Source organism: Poeciliopsis prolifica, unplaced genomic scaffold (genome assembly GCF_027474105.1).
Source record: "Poeciliopsis prolifica strain line A6 unplaced genomic scaffold, Auburn_PproV2 SCAFFOLD012, whole genome shotgun sequence".
NCBI lineage: Eukaryota > Metazoa > Chordata > Actinopteri > Cyprinodontiformes > Poeciliidae > Poeciliopsis > Poeciliopsis prolifica.
Window position 1 is genome coordinate 7499430 of NW_026562387.1, and position 23276 is coordinate 7522705.

The window sequence follows — 23276 nt, forward strand, 5'->3', positions numbered from 1 at the left end:
AGTTGCTGAAGCTTTTCTATTCCTGATGTTGAAATATTCTGGTTGAAAAATCCATATGAGTTAATTAAACGTGTTTCCAATAAGTACAGTTGAAATCAGAAATGTACATACACCAAATAAATCTTTTAATTTCTGACTATTTGAAGTTGAATCAGACCAAACTTCTTTTAGGTCAGTTAGAATTAGTAAAATTGCTAAATGCCACATTAATAAGAAACATGTGAAAGGAAACCACAATGGTTTACCTTTTGTTTTATTGTTTATTTTGTGTTTTTTTTTTTTACTGTAAAGCACTTTACATGTGTAATGTGCTCCATAAATAAAGATTGAGTGATTGATTGATCGAAGTCATGAATTTCAAATGCATTACTGCCAAATACCGTTGAAATGTATGTAAGCTTCTGATTTTATTTGTATTATTTCTCAGATTATTAAGATTTCTCTGACATATTTTCAAGGATTATTTTTTTATTGTCATGCCTATTTTGCTTGTTTGTAGTGCAAAATCTGGACTCAGGTCCCAGATTAAAATCAAAGATATAAATAAATAATAAAGTAATTCTAACTTACCTGAAACAAAAGAAGTTTGGTCCAATTTAACTTCAGACAGTGATCAGTGATAAACAAGGATATTTGTGTCTTTTTTATTTGGTGCATGTCAACTTTCTGGTTAAAACTCCAAAGATTTTCCTTTTTTTTTAACTGTCATGTTTCACCTTGCATAAATATTGATACCCCATAAACTCCTTCACATTTGTCATGTTTCAGCACAAACATCTGTCTATTTTATTGGGGAAAAAAATAGATATACCAGCACAAAGAAGTAAATAATTGAAGAAAATTTACATTTACAACTTTTAGAACACCACATAGACAACCACTGCTAGAATAGACTCGCAAATCTTTGTCAGTAAAAAGTTTGAAAGCTTTCCACTGATTCTAAATTTATTTATTTTATCCAGAATTATCCTGTATGTAGCTCCTCCCATCTGGCCATTAACTCAGACCAACTTCATTGTTTCTGGTGAGGGGGAAAAAACAGCATGTTCACATTATGACGCTGCCACCACCATGTTTTTCTTTGTAACACATGAAGGGGGAAAGTTTCTGCAGCCACAGCATTTTGAATGTAAAGATTTGCATTTTGATGGCTGAATACAAATGCACACATCACTTTTCAAATTTTGTTGGGAAAAACGTGTTTTTACTTTGCCGTGCTCTATCGCAGTGTAAAAAGTTCATGAGGTATGAATACATTTGCAAGGTCATTTCAGCAGCACGGAATCAGAATTAAAATTTCTTTCTGTCCTGTTCGTTATTTAAGACAGTAGATAACGACATTGAAGAGCAAGTGGTATTGAATGGGGGGGGGGAGTGTTGAAATAGGTCAAGCAGTAACCGTGGCTCCCTTAAACTAAAAAAAAAACCAGACATCTGCACAGGTGTATTCATTGACTACCTGCATGCAGTTTGTGTTTATATCTGTGTATTGTAAAATAATACAAAGTATTTGAATCTTTGAACCGTGCTAAAACATGATACATCACAATTTGCGATAGTCTAAAAGAGGTAAGTCTGGTTGTACTAAATTACAGTTTCACTGATTTGCATATCGTCTTGGCAATGTAGGCATAGTGAACCTCAGGCCGTTAAGAAGCTCCTAATCTCCTTGCTAAATCAAGGTAAACAAAGCAAAGGGAGAGGTTGTTGAGAAATAAAATTACAGGGAAACACTAATCCTTTGGAGGCCCCCTTTAGTGTTGTGGACTTTGCTCTATGTCAGTTGAATTCACAGATCATTACCCCATGTACTCATAAGCAGAGGCAGCTGCTCACACTTTTGCTTTGCAACTTGAAACTTTGTGCCCACAAGCCTGGTGAGCAGACTTTGTGTTTGTGTTTCAGGTACAAGACTGTATTGTAGTGCTGGAACTTGAACTGCAGCCTATTATTATTTATTTATTTTTTTATTATTATTTTTTTTTTTTTTGTTGTAAAACATTAACTTCTCAATTTTATTTTGCACATACAAAAAAGTACACCAATGAGAATTTTGAGGCCAATTTCAATTTCTCAGTATTGCAAACATTTTCAAAGATGACCACTAGTTTGTTTTATGTTGTTTTTTCACAAACTGAATTTGTCTCAATCAAGAAAACATGAAAAAGCTTGGGAATTGTATTATTCTCTTGTCACTATATAAATGTGCCACACTTATCTAAGACCATTTATAAACACAATTTTAAATCAGGTTGATTTCTTCATTAGGAATTTACATGGAGTTTTTTTTTTGTTGGTGAGCAGGTAAAATAAAAGATTTCAGAATAAGATTAATTTTGTGTTTTTAAGTACCTCTCTGTTTTGTTGATATTGTGGCCTAGCAATAACTAGAGAGATCCTATATATGCATTAGAACAACCTACAGAAAGGCCCCAGACCAATCCAGCAACTTATTGCTGCAAATCAACAGTGCTACCAGTTTTACATGGAAAATAATGCATATCAGATTTCTAATTCAAATTAATTTGAGAAACGCAAACCATACAGCATTTGTCGTCGAGGGGCCTGACATCTTGGACAAGACAACATCATCTTGTTTGGCATCATATTAGTCTGTGTGCAGCAATTTAACCAAAATATGTTTTAAATTGAAATTCAGTTAATTTCAATACTGACAGTCCTTGAATGTCAGTATGGAGTAGCTCTGGTCTTTGAAGAAAAGCATTCAGTCAATTTGTTGCTTGGCCTCATTTTTCCCAGTGTTTCCCAGAACAAGTCAGTTTGGTATGCTTAACTGCCTGAAGGAACCTGTCTTTCAGAAACACAAGGGTTCGTACTCAAATAAAGTTGCGGTGGTTTCAAGGATCGTAGATGTGTGCACTCTATGAATTCCTCCAGTCATTTGATCGAGACTGGGCTGCAGGTTTTTAGAAAACTGCTCTCATGAAGTAGTTTCAGAAGCCAAGGCAAAAATTTATTAAATGTGACAGCTAGATTTGTTTGAACTCTGTTCCTTTACAACTTCTGAACACATGAACTGATTTCACCCACACAGGACTTGTCATTAGCCACTTAAAACCATCCAGTGACACTTTATTATTGGATTTTTCTTTAGTTTCTACAAGTCTGCCAGCCTGGCACTAACTTCACAAGGTCGGTCTAGCTTTGAGCATTGAGCGAGTGACTCACCAAAACCCTATCTTTACCCCGTTCTTTCGATAATGTCTTAGTGTCGGTGTTCCGCTTGCTCCTCCAGAGCTTGGCAGGAGAATATTATATCTTCTCGGAAAGGAAGAAAAAAAAATATTTTTAACTCTGTTTGCACTCTTTAATTTTGGTGTGTTTGTAGGGTATGTAGGACTGACCGCAGTTTGGCCATGGAGGCCCTCTATCAAGGGCAACTGAGCACTCTCCCTTCTGGCTAGAGGTCCCATGAACTCTGCCTGAACTCTGGAGTAGAGCTCATATTTAAGAGGGGAGCTTGTTGTGTGTGCGTGCGTGTGTGTGTGTGTGTGTGTGTGTGTGTCTGTCTGTCAATGTCCAGCTGTGTCTGTGTGTGTGTGCGTGCAGTTTGTAAGCTTCTACAGTACGTAACATTAAATGTGTGTGTGACTCAAAAGCTGAAAGAGTCCTTATAAGACCGACATGATATTTGAGGTAAGCAGGTTTTCAGCTGTATTAAAGCCCCTATTTTCCAAAAGTTACCCTACGTGTCGTATTTTACCTGTGATGTTCCAATTTTCTTCCAGTTTTGATTAACCTAACCTCCTCCTCTATTGCTCCTGCTTTTCCATTGACTGACCTGCTCAGTTTGGTTTTTTTTAACTGCTTATGAAAGGTATTAAATGTAATATGAGACCTTCTGTTTGTCCTCTTCTCTCTGTCAGGAGCTGATTCCCCTCATATTATGCACTGCATGTCTTCACCCAGAACCTAAGGAGAGGGACCAGCTCCTCCACATCCTCTTCAACCTGATAAAGAGACCGGATGATGAGCAGAGGTAACTGTGTATGTTGTAAACATAATGGACACAGGTTTAATTGTTCGATGTCCTTTTAGGTTTTGCCATCCTGCTTAGATGAATGAAAATAATACAGTACTAGTCCACTGATGCTTTCTCATAAAAGTGGATTTGTGTGCCCGTAGACAAATGATTCTGACGGGCTGCGTTGCATTTGCAAGACATGTGGGTCCCACTCGAGTCGAAGCCGAGCTGCTTCCTCAATGTTGGGAGCAGGTACAGTATATGCACTGCAATCCACTGAATTTCATTGCCTTTCAAAAGATATGTATACCCCTAGATCTTCTCACATTTTCTCATGTTACAACATCCATCTGTCCATCCACCCATCCATTTTCTTAACACCTTCTCCCTAATGGGATCCGAAGGGGTGCTGGCCTATCTCCAGCAAGACATTTCGGGTGAGAGGAGGGGTACACCCTGGCCGGGTCTCATGTTAAAAGAAGTCTAGTTTATTTGTGTAATAAGGCAGCAACATGGCAGTTCAAGGTGATTTATATCAGAAAAACATCATTCAGAACACACTTGTTTAAGCCATTAAACACCAAAGTTGGGGACTTTTCATATTTTTATTGGTGTCACATTTGGAAGACCATGTCTTGTTTTCCTTCTGCTTTGCAGTTATATAAAAGACAAGTATGTAAATACATTGATGGTAATGCTGGTGAGCTCACAAAATGTGACAAAGCTGTAGGGGAGTGAAGCATCGTATGTGTGTTAAGTCATATTAATAATGGACAGATTAACCATCAGTTAATTGCATATTGAATGTTTTCCCTTCTTGTTTCATATTTTACTCTAGAAAAAAAAAATGTTTACTTTCTTTTAAGCTTTTTTACCATTTATCCAGGGTCAAAGGTCAAGATTTTTAATCATTTCTTTTATTTTGAGTGCCTAATATCCCATTCATATATATTCACATGTAAATTATGCAAGAGATGTCCTAAGCCTTAATGCACAATGTAAATTATAAAGAAATCACTTTGTTTCAGTCAGAAATCAGTTTAGTGCTGCTCTCTGATTATGAAAATTGCTTTCAGTGCTTTGTGAGAGACCCTGGCAGGAATGAGATAGCAGTTTTGTTTTTATTGCCACCTGTGCAACCACACTCATGATCAACAGAAAGCTATTGCCGGGGCAATGGCTGCTGCCAGCCGTCCAGAGGCTGAGAATCTGCAGACAAAGACAAACTGTGGTTTCCACAGGGTCAGCATGTTTATGACTCTCCACTTGTTTCCATTCCATTGTGACTGCAACCCAAGTCTGTCTGTCTTCCTTTTCAACTTATGTTCCTCTTTTACATTCAACAATTGTATGTGTACATTTGGCCTCCACAGATTAACCACAAATATCCTGAGAGGCGGTTGTTGGTGGCTGAAGCCTGTGGAGCCTTAGCTCCGTACCTGCCTGTAAGTTTAACTGAGCACAGAGTTCAAATGAGGATTATGTAGCTTTGTTGGTTTCTTTTTTTTAAAAAAAACCCTCACTTCTTCCCTCTTGTTTTCAGAAGGAAATCCGTAGCTCGCTGGTGTTGTCTATGCTGCAGCAGATGCTGGCTGAAGACAAGGCTGACATGGTCAGAGAGGCTGTGGTCAAAAGTCTGGGGATTATTATGGGTTACATTGATGACTCTGACAAATACGCCCAGGTAAATATCCTGGGAAGAGGAATGTAAATCATGGCTTTCTTTTTAATCCCACTCAACTGATCCACATAAACTGCCGCTTTATCCTTTTCAGGGGTTTGAGTTAATGCTGCTCTCGCTTGGGGACCCATCAGAGCGGGTGGTCAACGCAGTCCACCAGGTCTTCATTCCTGCCTTCGCTGCCTGGACCACAGAGCTGGGCAGCCTGCACACTGCACTCATACCTTCTCTGCTGGCTCGTATAGAGAAACTGCTTACAGTTGAGTTTCTGTGTGTTGCTTTATTTAGGTCTGCTGTAGTTTTCTTTTCATGCTAACTGAGACTTCTCTCTGCAGCAGGGAGAACACAGTCTGGATGAGCACAAACTTCATGTTTTCCTGTCAGCTCTCCAGTCCCTTATTCCACCTCTGTTTGCAGTGGTGCTGCAGAATGCACCCTTCACCAGCAGAGCTAAGCCACATGAAGACATACCTGCAATAGAAGGTAAGATACCCAAGAATGCATACACATCTCTGTTTAAAAAAAATTGCAGTAGATCAGCAGAAGCTTTAGCTGACAGATGAGGAGAATGAGCAGTGTTTGTCTGTCACCCAGTGACCCGGTTCCCGAGGCCAGCATCTCCTCTTCAGGACATGGCTATCATCATTGGGAACAGAGAGCTGCTCAGCTCCCTGCTGCTACTCTATGACCACCAACTGGAGCATGAAGGAACCACTGGCTGGGAAAGCCTGCTGTGGGTGGTCAACCAGCTGTAAGATATGCACACATGAGGACTTAATGTGAAACCTACCACATAGGTTTCACATTAAGATAAGGGAAACTTAACACAGATTTAAGAAGTTTGACAAAATTTTAATGATTCATTTAAACTTACTTTTGAAGATTTCAACTAATGTAAATAGATACATTTAGACTGTGGCTTCCACATGTATGCTGCTTGAACATACTCCAATTTTGGCAATGTACTGCCACAAGCTACATTGTTTTATGGAAATTAAAAATGATAGACCAACATGTCATATAAGCTTTACAAAACATATAAACTATAAACTCATATAGTAGGTTATGGGAAGGCTCATTCCAGAAAACTTGTATTTGTGACTCCAACAACAGCTTTACAGAGCAGTGCGGAATACATGCCGCACTTTTCAGATTTTTATCTGAAAAAAAAATTGGAACAGTGTATAATTTGTCTCTTTCATAAAATCCCAATAAAATACAATTAAGTTTATACATGTGACAAAACAAAGCATAGAAAATTTAAACACTATTAATATTTGAAAGCACTGTTTTCAGTAATCCATACATATTAAACATTGTATTGAACTTTCACAAAATTGTTAATTTAATTTCTGTCCGTATTTTGCCCAGCCTTCCTCAGCTCATAGAGATTGTGGGTCGCATCAACGTGACTTCATCAACCTGCGTTCACGAGTTCTCTCGCTTTTTCTGGAGGTTCTGTCGCACGTTTGGCAAGATCTTCACCAACACTAAGGTAAACTTAACTACCACGCTTTAGTTTACTGACTTGTCATATCAAGTAGTCATGGTTTTCTCTGTTTGTTTATTTTATGAGTCTAAGTTTCAAGTCTAGTGCTACTACTTTATCAAAGTGTTTTAGCTTGTTGGTTTTTGAAGCCATGCAGTATTCACAGCAAACAAGCTTTTTATTTGTTCTAAGACTCACCATAGATGAGTGACATGGATCTACTGTATGTGCCGTCTGGTTTGTTTAGGTGAAGCCTCAATTCCAGGAGATTCTCAGACTATCAGAAGAGAATGTTGGTGAGGACTATTTTACTTTCTCTCATTTTTTAGTGTTTATATATTGTTCTAAACTCTCTCAAGAGAATGTTGATAGATGAAGTTTAAACTCCAGACACAATTGATGTAAACAAGCTATTTGGAGTCAGCGTTGGGTGTTCCCCCTCTTCTTCTTGTTTCTTTTCTGTTGTTGTTGTTTTTAATTCCAGACATGTTTCTGCAGTTATAACGGGGTCCTTGGTTTCATTTAGCTGCCAAGTCATTTAGCGCTGGTATTGTGGCCATTTATGAAATGTGTTTTCATCTGAAACTCTGTCAGTGTTGAGGTTATCCTGATCTTTACATAGCATGGCTCTTATTCTGTGGGTTTCTGGAAGACCACAATACAATAGAAGTATAATCAGGCCACATTTCTTTCAGGCAAAGTCATAGTAACAAATGTGGGCCATTATGTGATTCACTCCCAATCATCTCTCCTTATATATATATATATGCTGTTGTTTTTCTATTTTACTAATTGATCAAGCACGATGAAAGGATGCTAAAGCACATGTGCATTAATTTGATGTAATAGTTGGTTAATTTATTTGTCTTTAGAAACACATTTCTACAGAAGGAGTATTTTTATTTTCTTCTTGTAACTTATTCAAAAGCTGAATTTCTTCAATGCTATTTTAACATTAAGTATTGTTATTTAATAAAATTTTCTCCACTGTGTGTAGTTCACTTAACTTGTATTTTCATTGCTCTGTCAGATGCCTCAGCAGGGAATGGCATACTGACCAAAGCTACAGTCCCAATCTATGCCACTGGAGTGCTGACATGTTACAATCAGGTAACTTTAAAACCCTTACAAATTCATTTGTGTAAGTTTTTTTTTTTTTTTTTTTTTTTTTTTTTTTTTTTTTTAATTCACAACTTAAATGCAACAAATAATGACCATAAATGAAATCATTTGTTAGAGATTCCTCAATATAAAGTGGTAGTGTTGAATCTAGAATGAAATTGAAACAAGATTATCCACATTTATGCAACAAAAGTCCCGTTTGTTTTAACTCAACGGAAAATGCATCAACAAACATTTTTTTCTTCTAAATCTAGCTTTATCTTTTAAATTGCACACTGGATACCAGAAAATTTGATTGAAAGAAGTCTAATTTTCTTGTAAATAGCAAAAATTTAGGAAATACTTAAAAACATAATACAATAAAGGAATAATTATTTTGTGTTTTGGAGCCAGGGATCCATGATACATTACTAGCATCAGTATCGATCGACATGAGTCATATTTTAACATCAGTCTGATACGTTTTTTGATAATTCTTTTTCTCATAACAGCAGTATTAATATCTCGTTTCAGCTCAAATTTTCATATTGGTGCCTCCTATTTTTCTAAAAGCACATACATATGTGGATATGAAAATGCTTATATATTAGATTTGTATGTATTCAGATGATGTAACTGATCAAATCTACACAGGAGGAAGATCGCAAGCTGTTGGTGGGTTTCCTGGAGGATGTCATGACGACTCTGTCTCTGTCTCATGCTCCTCTTGACAGCCTAAAGGCCTCCTTTGTAGAACTTGGGTAAGACACAAACGCACAAATAAATACATGAAACATATTGATAGTTAAATAGATGAAAGCTAAGTTTGTCATTTCATATTTTTGTCCATGTCAGTGCCAACCCAGTGTATCATGAGCTGCTGCTGACTGTCTTATGGTACGGGGTTGTCCATACGTCTGCTCTGGTGCGGTGTACCGCAGCACGAATGTTTGAGGTACAAACTGATCTCTTATATAGATTTTTATTCATGTACCAGAATATTTTTGTCACATTGAAATAAATAATGTAATATGTTTTATAAGCATCAAAGTTTAAATATAATCTTCTTTATTTATTGTGCTTTAGAATTATTTGTAGTTGTAATTTATTAGATTTTTTTTTAATTTATATAGGTTATTAATTATAAAATGACTATTTAATTCTACTGTATCTGCAAGTATGAAATATTTGCCTGCAGTTTTTAAACATATTTACCTTTCTGCGGTATGCATTTTTGTTAATGTTCATCTATTTACTGTGAATGTGCTAGCTTTGCTTCCTGCTGCTGTTGCTGCTTAAAATGCATATGATATTAAGCTGTTGTGTCTTTTGAATGTAAGTGAAGACTTTAGCAAAATGTTCTCAGCACTTTGGTTCCAGCTGTAGTGGTTAAACCCTCCTCAAGCCAACTTCAGATCTTTCACTACACAACGATCTCAGAGGTTGCTTGCTGTGTTGAAGTGCTGAGTTCAGCAAACTAAGAGTAGTCTGTAATGAGGATGACCTAAAAAAAAAAAAAAAGAAACATTTTTACTGTCAGAATTTCAGGCCCTGTAGAAACGGAAATTTTTGCTGATCTGCAATAATTTCCTGATTCGGATGCTTGACAAAATATTCAAACTGAGGTCTGTGGAACCTTTAGATCAGATGTTGGCATGAGGGTCTAGTTAAAGCAGTGGAACTTAGCTTATCTTTATAACTGGGGGAGGAAGAATGGGAAGCTGTTTTCATGTCCCCCTGTTTTGTAAATTTTCTACCCTTTCCCAAAGCACATCACTTTCACCATCCCATAGTGTACTGTTGTCCACCATCGTTAGGACTGTGGATTGAGGGGGGAGGGCCTTTGCCACACATGCCAGATCAAGTTCCCTGCTTTTTAAAATTTCTTGATTTTAATTGGATGACATAATTTGATCTGGAGTCTGTGGAAAGAACCCACGGCTTTGAGCTCGCTTTACCGAAGTTGAATCTGAGCTAGGGTATGAGTGGGCGTGTGTTTGAGTGTGTAAAACTGTATGTACACACACTTGCCTGATACGTGTAGTGCCGTTCTGTGCCTTGCAGCTATAGTTCTTGTTATTTGTATATCACTTTATTCCTCTTTTTTGTGTTTTTTTTCTTTTTCCCTACTTTCTTTCTTTTGCTTTTTTGTTTTGTTTTGTTTTGTTTTTCTTCTCTGTCTTTTGCCGGTGTTGCTCGCTCTTGTCCCAAACGCCCCGCCCACCTACGTGACTTCACGGCTGGCTCTGTCCAATCCGATCAGCTGCTGGTGAAGGGGGTGAATGAGACGCTGGTAGCTCAGAGAGTGGTGCCGGCTCTCATCACACTGTCTTCCGACCCTGAAATGTAAGTGGATCAAAAGTAAAACAATGCTGCGTCTCTTTCCCCCTTCTCTCTGCCGCTTGAGAACAATCTCACTAGAACGAGTCTGCACCTGCGTGGAGCAAATTTTACCGCAAAACTCGATCATTTCTAACGGCATTACGTAATCCCTCTAAGATTCAGGGTTTCAGTGAGACCGTTTGTATTAAATTGGCTTTGTTTTAACGTTTCAAGAGGCTCCTGTTTAGGTTTGGGCTGTGCTAGGGTGGTTCTACTGCGCAGCCACTGTTCACACAAATTTTCTGCAAGTGTTCGTCATCAATCTCCAACACTAGCGCATGCCAGCTCTCATCGCCTCATCTGTCTTTTAACACTAACCCATTCCCTTCAGATCGCTGCATGCAATACCAATGTCCAACAGCATTATTCCTGCATGTTCATTTGTTACTCCCAACCCCTTCTCTTCCTCCCCCACCCTCTCCTTGTTGAAGCAGGGCATCTTCTAAAGGATTCTATTGGTGGTTGGGTATATATTTTGCCCCATCTCTCTATTTATCCTGTCACCCTGTTCTTTTTTTCTTTCACTCTAAAACCTGTTATCCCCTTTATCTCTGCCTTCTCACTTTCACCTCTCCTTTCCCGTACCTCTCCCACTCTCTCATCCTGCTGTGTGGTGGGTTTGCAGTTGGTTCTTCGAGGCATGAGTGAAGCATTAGTTGACCGTCGGGCGGCTCCAGCCCTAGTAACACTGTGCAGTGGGCCTGAATTGTGAGTCAATCAATGCAAAAACAGAAAGAAAACTCTGAAATCATTGTCATTTTGTTGGCTGCATCCTTACAGTGTAACATGGTTTGTTTGTTTACATTTGCCTTAGCAATGCCATATCTTGGATATTATTTAACCTGCGGAGAGATGAAATGGAACTGAAATACTTTTTAATGACAAAATTTGTAACAACCCTGTTGGAATGCAGCCTTTTTCATGTCATCATTCTATGTGAATACACGTTTGTACATACAGTTGGCATGAGCTTCTACATTAAACCTGTACACATTTTTAGTATTATCTTACTGATTGTGTGTAAAATGTTGCACAATTGGCAGAATATGAGGAAAAATCAGAAATTAAATATTTTTTACAATTACAGTGGCCATGAGAGGATACCTATTTAACCTCATTTAACAACCGCTCACTGAAGAGCAATTTCCCAACATCTAGAACGGCTCAAGTAAATTATATTATATTATATTATATTATATTATATTATATTATATTATATTATATTATATTATATTATATTATATTATTAATTCCAATGTGCGTCAAATTTTACTACTTCAGAAGGATCTACATAACTAATCAGTTTATTATTTGAACACATGCTAATTACTCATATGGACCATTTTACTTGGCAACTATCAGATTAAATTGTGAAACTTTTAGGATTTAGTTTGATATGACTGAAATCTCCTCTGGAGTAGATCCCAGCTTTATTAGTCCGTATCTGCCTTCTTCATCCAAACATCTTTCTTCTCCAAACTATAATCACTGTGAGAGCCCATTTGTGCTCAGTGACAAACACTCAGATGCACATAGACAGAATCTACTGTCAGTCTTTGATGCATATTCTTCTTTGTCATCAGATAGCATGTTGTTGCTTCCCCCAAATGCAACAATTGAAACACCAATGGTACTTGTTGGACAGTGTGGCACACACTGCCTTGGTAGCCTGTGCTAATGGGCCTCAAACGCTGTCAATTACATGTAACAATTACATGTTCAAGTACTCCATAGATCCTCACTTTAGGAAATCTTTAGGTTTTAAGCCATTTTATAAAGTTGACTGTTATCTTTTGTTTATTCGTTAGTTAAGAAATGACTGACTCTGTCTCTCGACTCAACACTAAATGTCAGGTTTGGTCTGATGTTATCTGCAAATTGTTGCTCTTTCTATTTTGAAACCCTGAAAACTCAGGGCAGGTGCTATAATCTTGCATCTTCATTTACCAACCGTAGGGCACATTTTTAATACCTTACCACAATTGAACTGAGTTAATCATTAGTAAAGAGACCATCTCCATTGCAAATGCTCAGTCAATAATAAGCTCACTGTACTGTACGGCAACAAAGCAGGTCATACAGCCCAGACTGGGATGCAGAAATCAGTCAGATATAGGTATTGGAGATTAGCTGTCCAACTGCCAACTCCAGTTAGCTCAGCCTAAATGTTACTTCTTCTCATGAAAGAAGCTAAACAAAGCTTGAACGAGCTACACAACAGCCACCTCTGTCTTATTTAGGGTTGCAGTCAGCTCATTACACTCTAAGCACTGCATTTGGATGAAACGTAGAACACATGTTAACCACAGTAAACCTACTCCTTTGTGGTTTTGCTCATTGTAGACTGAAGGTGCCACTGAATTAAGGAATGTGCATAAATACATGATTTAAGTTTTGGAATCAGGTCGCAGCTTTGTTTGAAAACCTGAAAGTGGCCTGGGAAACCTGTAGGAGTCTCTCCACTGATGACAGCCTTTTCAGCCACACGAGCCGCTTTAGTGGGATCTGAACACCACAATCTACTCCTGCAAATGTTTTAAAATACTGGGCATCATTTTGCAGATAACATTTAGGTCTTTCTGGTTATGGTTTAAAGTCAAATTATTTAGAAAAATGCCTAACAGAGTTTCACAATAGCAGAAAGTGGTCAGTGTTTCTTTTGTGTGTTTTCCTGCTGTTTGCAGATCAGTTAGGATTGCCACTATTCCTGCCTTTGGTACCATCATGGAGACTGTCACACAAAAAGAGGTAAGGAAATTAACAGCCGATTGAGACTTTACATTTATACGCCAATGATGCGGTTGTTTCATGGTAATTTTCCACATCTGTGGAAATTTCAGCTGATACTTTACGTGTTTGTGCGTAGCTGCTGGAGCGTGTGAAAATGCAGCTGGCGTCGTTCCTTGAAGACCCTCAGTACCAGGATCAGCACTCTTTGCACATGGAGATCATCAGGACGTTTGGAAGGGTCGGTCCTAACGCAGAGCCGCGCTTCAGAGACGACTGTATGCAACACAAAAACCTCTCCTTTACTTCATAGTCAAGATTTTACAATGTACACTAAGGTTTTGTTTCTGTCTTTGACTTGTTTGTGTCCCTGAAGTTGTTCTGCCACACCTTCATAAGCTTGCATTAGCCAACAACAGCCAGACGGTGGAAAGCAAGAGGATTGACATCGCCATCCACCTGTTTGAGGCCTACAGTGCGCTCTCCTGCTGCTGTATCCTTCATTTTTCTTGTCTTGATTCGTGGGCTGCTACTAACGATTATTTCAGTAATTGATTATTCTCTATCAATTTTTCTTATGATTGACTATTCTGATTTTTGATTGATTATTCTAATGACTAATCAAGATTTCTATTAATCTTGATTAGTCAGATTAAAAGAAATTGGCACATTTTGCAGATTTAACCACCTAGGCCTTTCTCAGACAATGTTGGAAATATATCAAAATATACAAATAAACAATTAATTCAATTACTTTTTAAAAAATAATAAAATGCATATTTCCTTATTTTGTTTCATAAAGTGCAACAACGTAGCATTTCTTTCATGTATTCTGAACAATTTGTAGGAAAGATGCATCTTTAACTAAAGAAATAATGTTCTTTTGTTAAAGATGTAAAATAAATTAACAGACTGTTTACTAGTCTGTTTATTTTTAGGGATAAATATTTGGATGGCAAAATTCTTGTTTTTTAATGGATTTGAACAAGGTCAAGCCAGAACTGCTACCTTAGGAGTTCTGTTCAAATCTATTTACACACAATGCAAAATGCAACTTTTTTTTTATTTTTTTGACTTATTTACTGTTCTGTGGATGGTGGTCTTTCAGCAAGTAAGTGCGTGTATATGCCAATTAATAATTACTAGATTAGATGATTATTTCCACAATCAATTAATCATGACTAAGGCAATTAATTGTTTCAGGCCTATTTAATTCTGACTTGCCATGAAAATTGAAGAAAAACTTTAGAGGTAACCTGTTTAGTTTCATGTATTTACTCCATCTTTGTCATGTGTGAGTCAGTATGTGACTGGATAAAGAGCTCACCATGCTCCTCTGGTTTGCTCCTGGATGTTGACCCAGTTGCTGGTACGTATCGGTGTGGTCTCACTGCCTTAGAGTGTGGTTGACTGTGTACGTTGGCTGGGTTTGCCTGTCATTTGGCAGTAGGAGAAAGGAAAAGCAAGCTGTCTCCATTCTGGGGATGCAAGTAATTACAGGGTTGGTTCGGTAAAGGAAAGGATGAGAGCAAGAGAAAGTGTGTAAAGAAAAACACCAGCTCCAATCCTCAGCAATGGTTCTCTGGATAGGATCCTCATTTACATTACATTGCAATTGCTTTGCCTCTTTCATCCCGCTCTTCTGTGATTCTTTTTCCTTCTCTCGGCCGCGCCTTTCCTCCATCCGCCGTGCCACACCCAGGTCCAGAACACACAGACAGAGCCCAGCTGGCCTGAGGTTCATTCCTGTGGATTTTTGTTAGGCTGTCATTTCAGTGCTGCCGTGTCCAGGAGGTGTAGCCCTAACCTCAGAGGGCATACCTCCCACTGTACTTTTTTTTTTTTTTCTTGTAATCAGTGTGACAGGCTCTGAAGCTGTACATTCCCATGTCTAAAAATACACGTTTGTTCATCGTTCGTCCCTCATAGGCCCCTCAAACTTTGACGTGTGGCAGAGCCAGGGCAGTCATGGATAAATTAGCACCTTTATTCCACTTTTCGTTTTCAGTGGCAAGAGGCCTGCCATTGAAAAAAGAGTCTAAACCTTTATCAGTGAAAGTTACAGAACATTACATTTTCTCAGTACATGTACTGTATGTATTTTATTATTTCTCACAGATGCTGAAAATATCTAAAAATTAAAAATTTCGGGTTTGGACAGTAGTTAAGCTCTCAAAATGTTTACACATTTAGCAAGGGAGAAACATCAAGGCTAAATTAAAATATTTTTTTTTCTTTTAAATGATAAACTATACCAGCATTTGATTCTGACAAAAGAACTTGGTTTCAATAGTAAAATAAATATTTTTTTCCAGGTTCTATCTGTTCCTACTCACTGGATTAAAAGCCTTAGTTTGTTCACCAATCAAAGCAAAAAGCAAATTGTTTTGTTTTTTTTGTTTGTTTGTTTGTTTGTTTGCTTGGGAATGTTCTTTTAAATTGACTGTATGTTTCTTCAGTAAAGTGATATAATTTTCAGCACAGAAACAGAAAAAATAGTATTCAGCTATTTATTGTAAAATAAAAGTAAACTTTTCCATTTAAATGTGGAAAAAATGCATACATTTGAAATAAAGACAGAATGGAAAATATTAAATTTTAAAAGCATGGAATTTAAACCTGGAATTCATGTTTCAATTGTGTCTGTGGGAAGCCATCTGTGTATTGGTCTTATTGAATGGTCTTAATCAGTGACTTTATCTTTCCTCCCAAGAGGTTTGGGGAAGTTTTGATCAAATAGTTTCATGTTTGATGAGTCAAATTGTGCATTCCATGCTTCTCTGGAAATTTTTCTCACACAAAATCATCTAAAGAGTTCCCTCAGTCTGGCAGCTCCTCCTCTGCGGTCTGATTGGTTATGTACCGATTGCTTCTTTGTAAGATTCTCCCATCAATGGAGGCGATATCAGGACCTCATTCACAATGATCACAGCCCTCGCTGTGCCATGTGCTGTGCTACCCAGGGAAGTCAGATCCAGCTCATATATCTAGGTTTTTAAATTGCGCAGAAGTCCAACATCAAATGAAAGTTGTTTTCGTTTTTAGAAAAGCATTTACCAAGAGACAGTTATGTGCTGAAGATCATCTTCTAAACCAGTGTAGTGCAATTCTTCTTAGTCACATCACTACCATCCAGTTTGACAGATGAGTTATGTCTAAGCTATGATCACTTTTGAGAAATTTTAATAAACACGAACTGATTAATTCAAACAACATGAGCTGCTGAAGTGGTATGCAACAGAACTTTGTATGGCATGTGGTAACAAAGAGTCTGCGTCCTCGTGGCTCTGGAGCATAGTTGTTCTTTGTGTAACTTTGTCTGTAAGCTATTAATTGAAACCACATTAAGATTTGTTATAAGACAACAAAATCTGGAAACCTTTAAAAGCCTGAGAAACATTCTATACACGAATACATTTGTGATGCTATAAATGTACCGGCACTAAGATTTCTTTTCATTCTCGTCCTTAACGTGTTGCGTTGTCCAGTCATTTCTGAGGAGGTTATGGTCAACCATTTTCTGCCAGGCCTCAGGTGTCTGCACGCTGACATGGAGCAACTGTCTCCAGAGCATGAGGTCAGGAGACGCACACACACACACGCACACTCACAGACGCGCCTGCAAACAGGGGATTTCTTTTTCTTCTCACACATCTTAAATTCACACACATGAATATCTGCATTCTCAAGAACTGCTGCACCAGGCTCCCTTATTTTTTTTATTTTTTATTCATAATTCCCAGGATATCCGTCTGGCTCTTTACATCTTTCACGGAAACACTCAGACACACACCTAAAATATTTATTTTGGTCATCAAGTCTCACGCTATCCAGTTCATGTGAGCATTTTCCCAAGGTGACTAATGATCAGTTGAGCCGTCGGTCTGTACATCCGCTCTGTCCCTATGGTCCTGATACCAGGGTTTAATTATATTTTCAAGGCATTAAACAGACCCAGCATCTTAGTTTTGTCAAGTTCAGTGGATTATTCAGCATCTAGGAACTTCCAGTTAATCTATGTCAGACGGAGTTTGGGTGAAGCATTTGAGTTTTACATATGTGACATTTCATCTCAAACTATGTTTTTCCAACAGGTGATTCTAGGGTCTATGATCAAAGAGTGTGAAATAAAGGTGGAAAACAGAGGAATTTCTGATGCACAAGGGTGAGTCTCTTTTTCACTGGAAAACGTTTTTTTAGAATATTTAAACATAGTATGTCATAAATGATACATATCCTTCTCAATAACCAGAGTTTGTATGGAGTCGTGAGGATTCTAGCAGAGCCAAACTGAAACCTTTCATATTTTTAAAATTAAAAGATGAATTTACACTTAAACCCTCTGTGGTTGTGCGAACAGCTGTAATCTTTTCCATCTTACTATTATAGAACTGCACCATATCACAAGATATTTTACTATAAGTATCATTTTAAAAAGATTAACAGGTTCCAGTTTAATATTTTTTAAAAAAGAATGCTTTATTATGTTAGACAGGTAAATCTTCATTCATACTGTAATAGTGAGGCCTATGCAGCCATTCTGTCCTGAATTATTATTATTTATATGAGAAACAGCAGCAGAGAGCAGCAGTAAAACAGGATTTATTCATGATTTCAAAACAAAAGCAAAATCTTTACTGAGCTAGCATGTGACCTCGTAAAGATTAGTAAGATGAGAGAGTCTAATCTCCATTTGCAAACTCCTAATAATGTAAATAGCTATTTACATAGCTATACAACTCATCAAGGATTACTGTTGCTGCCGTGAACAATAACATGAGATGTTTACTTTTCATAAAGCAAGGATGGAATTTTTAAGTTTTAAATTCTGAACGGACCTATCTTGGTAAAAACCAGTCCCTTGTTCTATGCTACTTGTTTCGTACAGAAGGTCTGATTGCTTCCTGAATCGCCTAACTGCTAACATTTGCCAGTGATGTACGTAATGCGGCAGTCCAATGTAATGAAGGTTACTGGAAGTAATCTGTGCTGTGAACGTACATCCTCCTCTGCGAATAGAGAAGTCGAACAAGGCAGCTCTTAATGTTAATTCAATATTTGGAATTGTGGCTGACATTGACTGAACGGCTTCCTTCATTTCCTCCGCTGCCATTGCTAAAACTACAGGCAGACTACAATGCTAAAACAGTGCAGAAAATGGACTTCCTCTCTTTTCTACCAGAGAGAATCCAAACAAAGGGGATGAAGCCCAGACTGTGCTGCAAGCGAGAATTTTTAAGTGGAGATGCAAAGGAAGGCAATGGCCAGGCTACTTGTGACCCATCAATCTCAAGAAAATAATAATAATTTAAAAGAAATCTAATTACATGCACTGGGTGATTTTTCTTTGTGAATTTCTTGTACTATTGAAGTTCTTTGTACTTCTCCAATATTTACAATTAACTGGCGTGCCATTAAATCTGTAATCATTTCACTTAATCTTCTGACATGTAGAGATGTTTCTCTGGCATGTAATTGACATGTTGACCGATCTATTCCTTGTAGGAACAATGATCCTTTTATGAAGATACTAACACAGGGGTAAAGAAGAAAATGAAAGCACTTTACGAAGCTAGAAAAGCTGAGAAGTCTTCATTTGATCAGCAATGAGCTTATAGACCACAAAACCTAAAGTGTTTCTATGCTGATACAAACACAACTTTCAGTCCTCCTGGAACATGTCTAAAAAAATATTTGCATCAGACCAGAAATTCCAACGGTGTTCCACAAAAAAGGAATCACTCAACTGGAAAACTGAAACCTTGTGAAACTCACCATTTTCTTTTATGAGTTCTTCAGAACCAAACACTGTTTGGTAACGCTGACCACTAACCATAGAAGACTCAACATCCTATGCACATTGGCTCTTGTTTACAGTTGCCGTTAAGATATGATGTTTGTTCTTCTGTTGAGCAATAGAGCAGCTCAGTCCACTGCTGTTAACTTCTCCGCTGCATCAGCCAGAGTCGTAACTAACCCAAAAGAGGAACTTAAGGAGCCGTTGGACTGTAAAGATCAGGAGCGTTTCAGCTGGCACATAGTATTTCCTCTTTTAAAAAGTCGAGCAAAGGGTGAAACATCTGACAGTAGGAACGTTAAAGATCGAAATGTTGTTTTAAATATTTTTCAGCTCATGATTTCTAAATTTTTATATACAAACTGAAACTATTTTGGCCTTTTTTTGTGTGGTTTTTCCTTTAATAGATCAATTTCTATTGCCTCCAGTTTGGTGGGTGAAGATGCCAAGACCAAGTTTCTGAGTAAGATGGGTCAGCTGACCACTTCTGGAGCAATGCTGGCCAACGTCTTCCAGAGAAAGAAGTAACTGACTGACGTCCGATGAGCCATCGCGATGAACTGACAAAGCCCCCTGTTGTTCCTGGGAGTGATTTATTTCAGCGAAGAAAGCTCTGGTTCAGCCCAAAGTAGTTACGTAATTGTGTTGTTAAATCAAATGAACGATGAGACATGAAAATAATGCTGCAGAGATACATACTACTTTAAGGACAATTGAAGTGTTTAGGGGGGACTGGGGCGATTTGCAGTGAAAGCCTGTGAAGTTTTTCCTCCTTTTTTTTCCCTCTTTTCCTCAATTCTTTATCACGACATGTTCAATGTCAAAAACTGAGGGTCTGGCTTTATTGTCAGTGTTAACATTTTCATTTCTGAAAAAGAAGCAAGGGGTGTTGAGCAGAAACACTATGGATATGCTGGCAAAGTGTTGACGAGGAACTTGAAATGATCACAGAATTGGATTTAATTTGAACTTTTCGAAGTCATCCACTCCAGGAAACATAACTCTGAGCTCATACTGCAGGTTTTCATGAAGAACTTTAAAGAGCACCATTTTTTGGTGGAAGGTTTCTTTTTAAAATAAAAAAAGGTGTGGTAACTTGAATTATTTTGGGAAATTTAGGCAAACGTTTGAAATGCAAGGCTGTGCATCTGTTTAATGACTTGTACGGTGTGTCTGTACTTAGAAGTGTTGCCTACTTGAAATTATTCACATTTGTCTTGCCTTTATTTCTCTGAGGTCTGTAGTTGACAGCTTCCTATTTTATTGTTTATTTATGTCTTAATGAAGGATAAACAAACTTTATTCCAACTTCCAAAGAAATTTGCACTTCACTTTGCTTATTTGTTCATAATGGATTTGTGTTGCTTTAATGTGGATTCTTATACATGATGATCATCACTACATTTTTTTTCTGCCCCTCAATTCTGACAACGTAATGTTGAAGCAAACACTGGACTTAATCATACCTTCTCTGGCCGTTGCATCTTGCCTGTGTTGCCGTTTTTCTGATTGTACATTTTTTTATTTTATTTCATTTTTGTTTTGGTTTTAATGTCCGTTTCGGGTAAGCTCAAAGAGAAACGGCAAAATATCTGTATCATACACTGACCTGAGGTGGAGAGTACTCTCTGTATATTTGAAATTTATGTCATGGTGTAATAAATGATGGATTGGTTGTGTACTTTAAGGTACTTCGAGAACGTTCACTCACTTCTCCCTGCGCGGCTTTGAACGGTTCTCTTTATGACTGCTCCGCAATCTTGCTGCGGCTCGAGGTGTCGGCAGATGTGAAAAGCTGTAAAACAGCCATTTCAAAGGCTGCTTTACAAAACAACACGCTTAGTGTCTTTCGCGTCCAGCTTTTTGATGTGGTCTATTATGCACTTTGTGCAATAAACCAAAGTCCATTTTATGGACAACATACACCCCGCACATTTGTTCTCCATAGGTACTCTACCATTAATGTTAATACGGAATATTTTGCAAAAATTTTTTTGCCATTTCTTGTTGACATTTTAGCCCGATTCACCACATTGATTTGCGTTTTTAATTTAAAAAAATAACAGCCTTTTATTTAGCATTGGGCAGTATCGGTAGGATGACTGCGATAAAGAGTAGAATTTGCATATCCAGGCTAATATTCTACAACCATCGCTGATAAGTGACCAGGTGGGTAAACACTCGATTCATTCCAGATTGGGAGGGAAGAAGCGGCTCGTGAAGGTGTGGCGCTGCGTCCGCAGAGATGTGTCTGTGCAGGCAGGTGCCTGTGTCTCATTTGCATTGGAGGTGAATAGTTTGCCTCTTCAAAACAACTCTGTATGTAAAGTTACGGTAAATAGTAAATATGCCTACTGTTTTTTTTTTTTAGGTTTTACGTGTCAGGATGTAATAAAAAAACAAACAAACAAAAACATCATTCAGTGGCTGCCATGTCGTCAGATGAAGTAAACAACCCCAGGTAGATAGTATCGTCCTACACAGGACAGTCCTGGGCTGTTTGGAAAAAACTAGTTTTGATGATCTAATCGCTTTTGAAATCCACTTTTGGTAGCAAAGCCGGAAGAAAATCCCCACACTAATGTGGAGGAATGTTTGCTCCTTCTACACAGTACTGCTTCAGCTAATTTGGATTCAACTTGATTTGTGCAGTTTTACTTCATGGTGTCTTGGTAGGTCTGCCTGTCGACTCCCCACCTTTCTGCAGATTTATATTTCCTCATGATTCACTGAAACCTGGGTGACGTCTATGTACAACCAGGAGAGTAACTTACTGATTACTTCACAAAGCATAACTTTATCCCTATAAATTGAGCTGAATATGTTTAATTTCCCTCTGGGGTTAATGGAGTGTGTTTGAATTAAAACACCTACCGCAGCATTCATCCTCAGTTCAAATCTACAGTAGATCTTTCAGTATTTATTTTCCAATCTATCGCTGGTTTATTTCCTTGTGATGCATTTAAAGCATTTTATTACGGTGTATAATGACTTTCAGACATTGTCGTGGTCATCGTCAGCCCTCCACCACCGTGCTTGACAAGAGGTGATGGGTGCTTGTGATTACATGCTGTGATTTGATCTCGACAAACCAGGAGCTGTGTGCATTATGGCCTCTACTGCAGCGCTGGGGTCCAAGTTCTTGCTCGTTTTGGGGAGGAGGATGACTCATGACTCCCATCTGTCCTGAAACAGAAGAAGCCATGCAGATGCAATAGGAAAACCACCGGAACATTGTAGCTGTATCTGAACAATATTATTCCACTCTGTGTGGAGATGAGGGTTGGTGTGTATGTTTTTCTTACTTGTGCTCTTGTTACTGTGTCCGTTGGAAACCCAAAGCAATGCCAAGAGCTTCCTTTGAAATCTGTTTACAAAGGCAGGCTTTGGATGTTTTGATTTAAGTGAAAATCTGTGTTTTACGTTACAGTTTATTAAATGTGTTAGTATTTTTTTCATCAAAAACAGTCCGTCTTTATGAACTCTATAAATTGTTGACTTCTGGTGCTTGCAACACAACCGTTATGCTCACAGATTTCGGTCAGCACTCAAGTATAAAGGTTTTTGGCCTGTTTGTTTGCCAAAGAGCTGCAGTTTTGAAACCGATTCTGCAACTGTGTTTAAAATGGAGCCAATCACTGCTCCTTAGTGGCAGCATTTCAGGTTTAAAGTCTTAGAGAGATCACATGTGAATTTTTGTAGTTTAATTAAATTCAACTTGAGGTTTTTGATTGCTAAGAATTAAATCCTAATTGCTACTGCATACTCGCCTCAAAACAGCTGTTTTCAGCAAGTTTTTATTGGGACACAGACCATTAACTTTACCGGCAAAATTTCAGCCCTGTGTTGGTGTTTTGTATTTTTTTTTTTTTTTATCTAAAAAATACCTATATAAAAATACATACATACATATAAAAATACATACATACATATATATATATATATATATATATATATATATATATATATATATATATATATATATATATATATATATATATGTAGATATATTAAATCATACATATATGATACAATTTGCTTTTGTTCACTGTACCTGAAAATATCTGTGAAAGAATATGAAACTGCATTTACATAGCAATCCAAAAATGCTCAC

The 23276-nt window shown here is 37.7% G+C and overlaps 1 protein-coding gene across 8 annotated transcripts in view; it reads left to right on the forward strand.

The window, feature by feature from the left end:
* The window catches only part of relch (RAB11 binding and LisH domain, coiled-coil and HEAT repeat containing), a 32706-nt gene extending 11857 nt beyond the window's left edge, over positions 1-20849 (forward strand). For 4 of the 8 annotated variants that reach the window (XM_055037205.1, XM_055037211.1, XM_055037212.1 and 1 more), the window contains 19 exons: positions 3888-4000; positions 4147-4237; positions 5359-5430; positions 5529-5669; positions 5761-5925; positions 6002-6149; positions 6261-6417; positions 7038-7161; positions 7403-7451; positions 8186-8265; positions 8911-9017; positions 9112-9211; positions 10520-10602; positions 13323-13386; positions 13505-13643; positions 13742-13858; positions 16854-16942; positions 17460-17530; positions 19570-20849. In XM_055037205.1, the coding sequence (XP_054893180.1) occupies positions 3888-4000; positions 4147-4237; positions 5359-5430; positions 5529-5669; positions 5761-5925; positions 6002-6149; positions 6261-6417; positions 7038-7161; positions 7403-7451; positions 8186-8265; positions 8911-9017; positions 9112-9211; positions 10520-10602; positions 13323-13386; positions 13505-13643; positions 13742-13858; positions 16854-16942; positions 17460-17530; positions 19570-19690 (2031 nt within the window). In that variant the 3' untranslated portion in view covers positions 19691-20849. Of the gene's footprint in view, positions 1-3887; positions 4001-4146; positions 4238-5358; positions 5431-5528; positions 5670-5760; positions 5926-6001; positions 6150-6260; positions 6418-7037; positions 7162-7402; positions 7452-8185; positions 8266-8910; positions 9018-9111; positions 9212-10519; positions 10603-11263; positions 11347-13322; positions 13387-13504; positions 13644-13741; positions 13859-16853; positions 16943-17459; positions 17531-19569 lie in introns of those variants that run through there. The other 4 variants (XM_055037206.1, XM_055037210.1, XM_055037207.1 and 1 more) reach the window with 3 other exon arrangements.
* The last annotated feature ends 2427 nt before the right edge of the window (positions 20850-23276 follow it).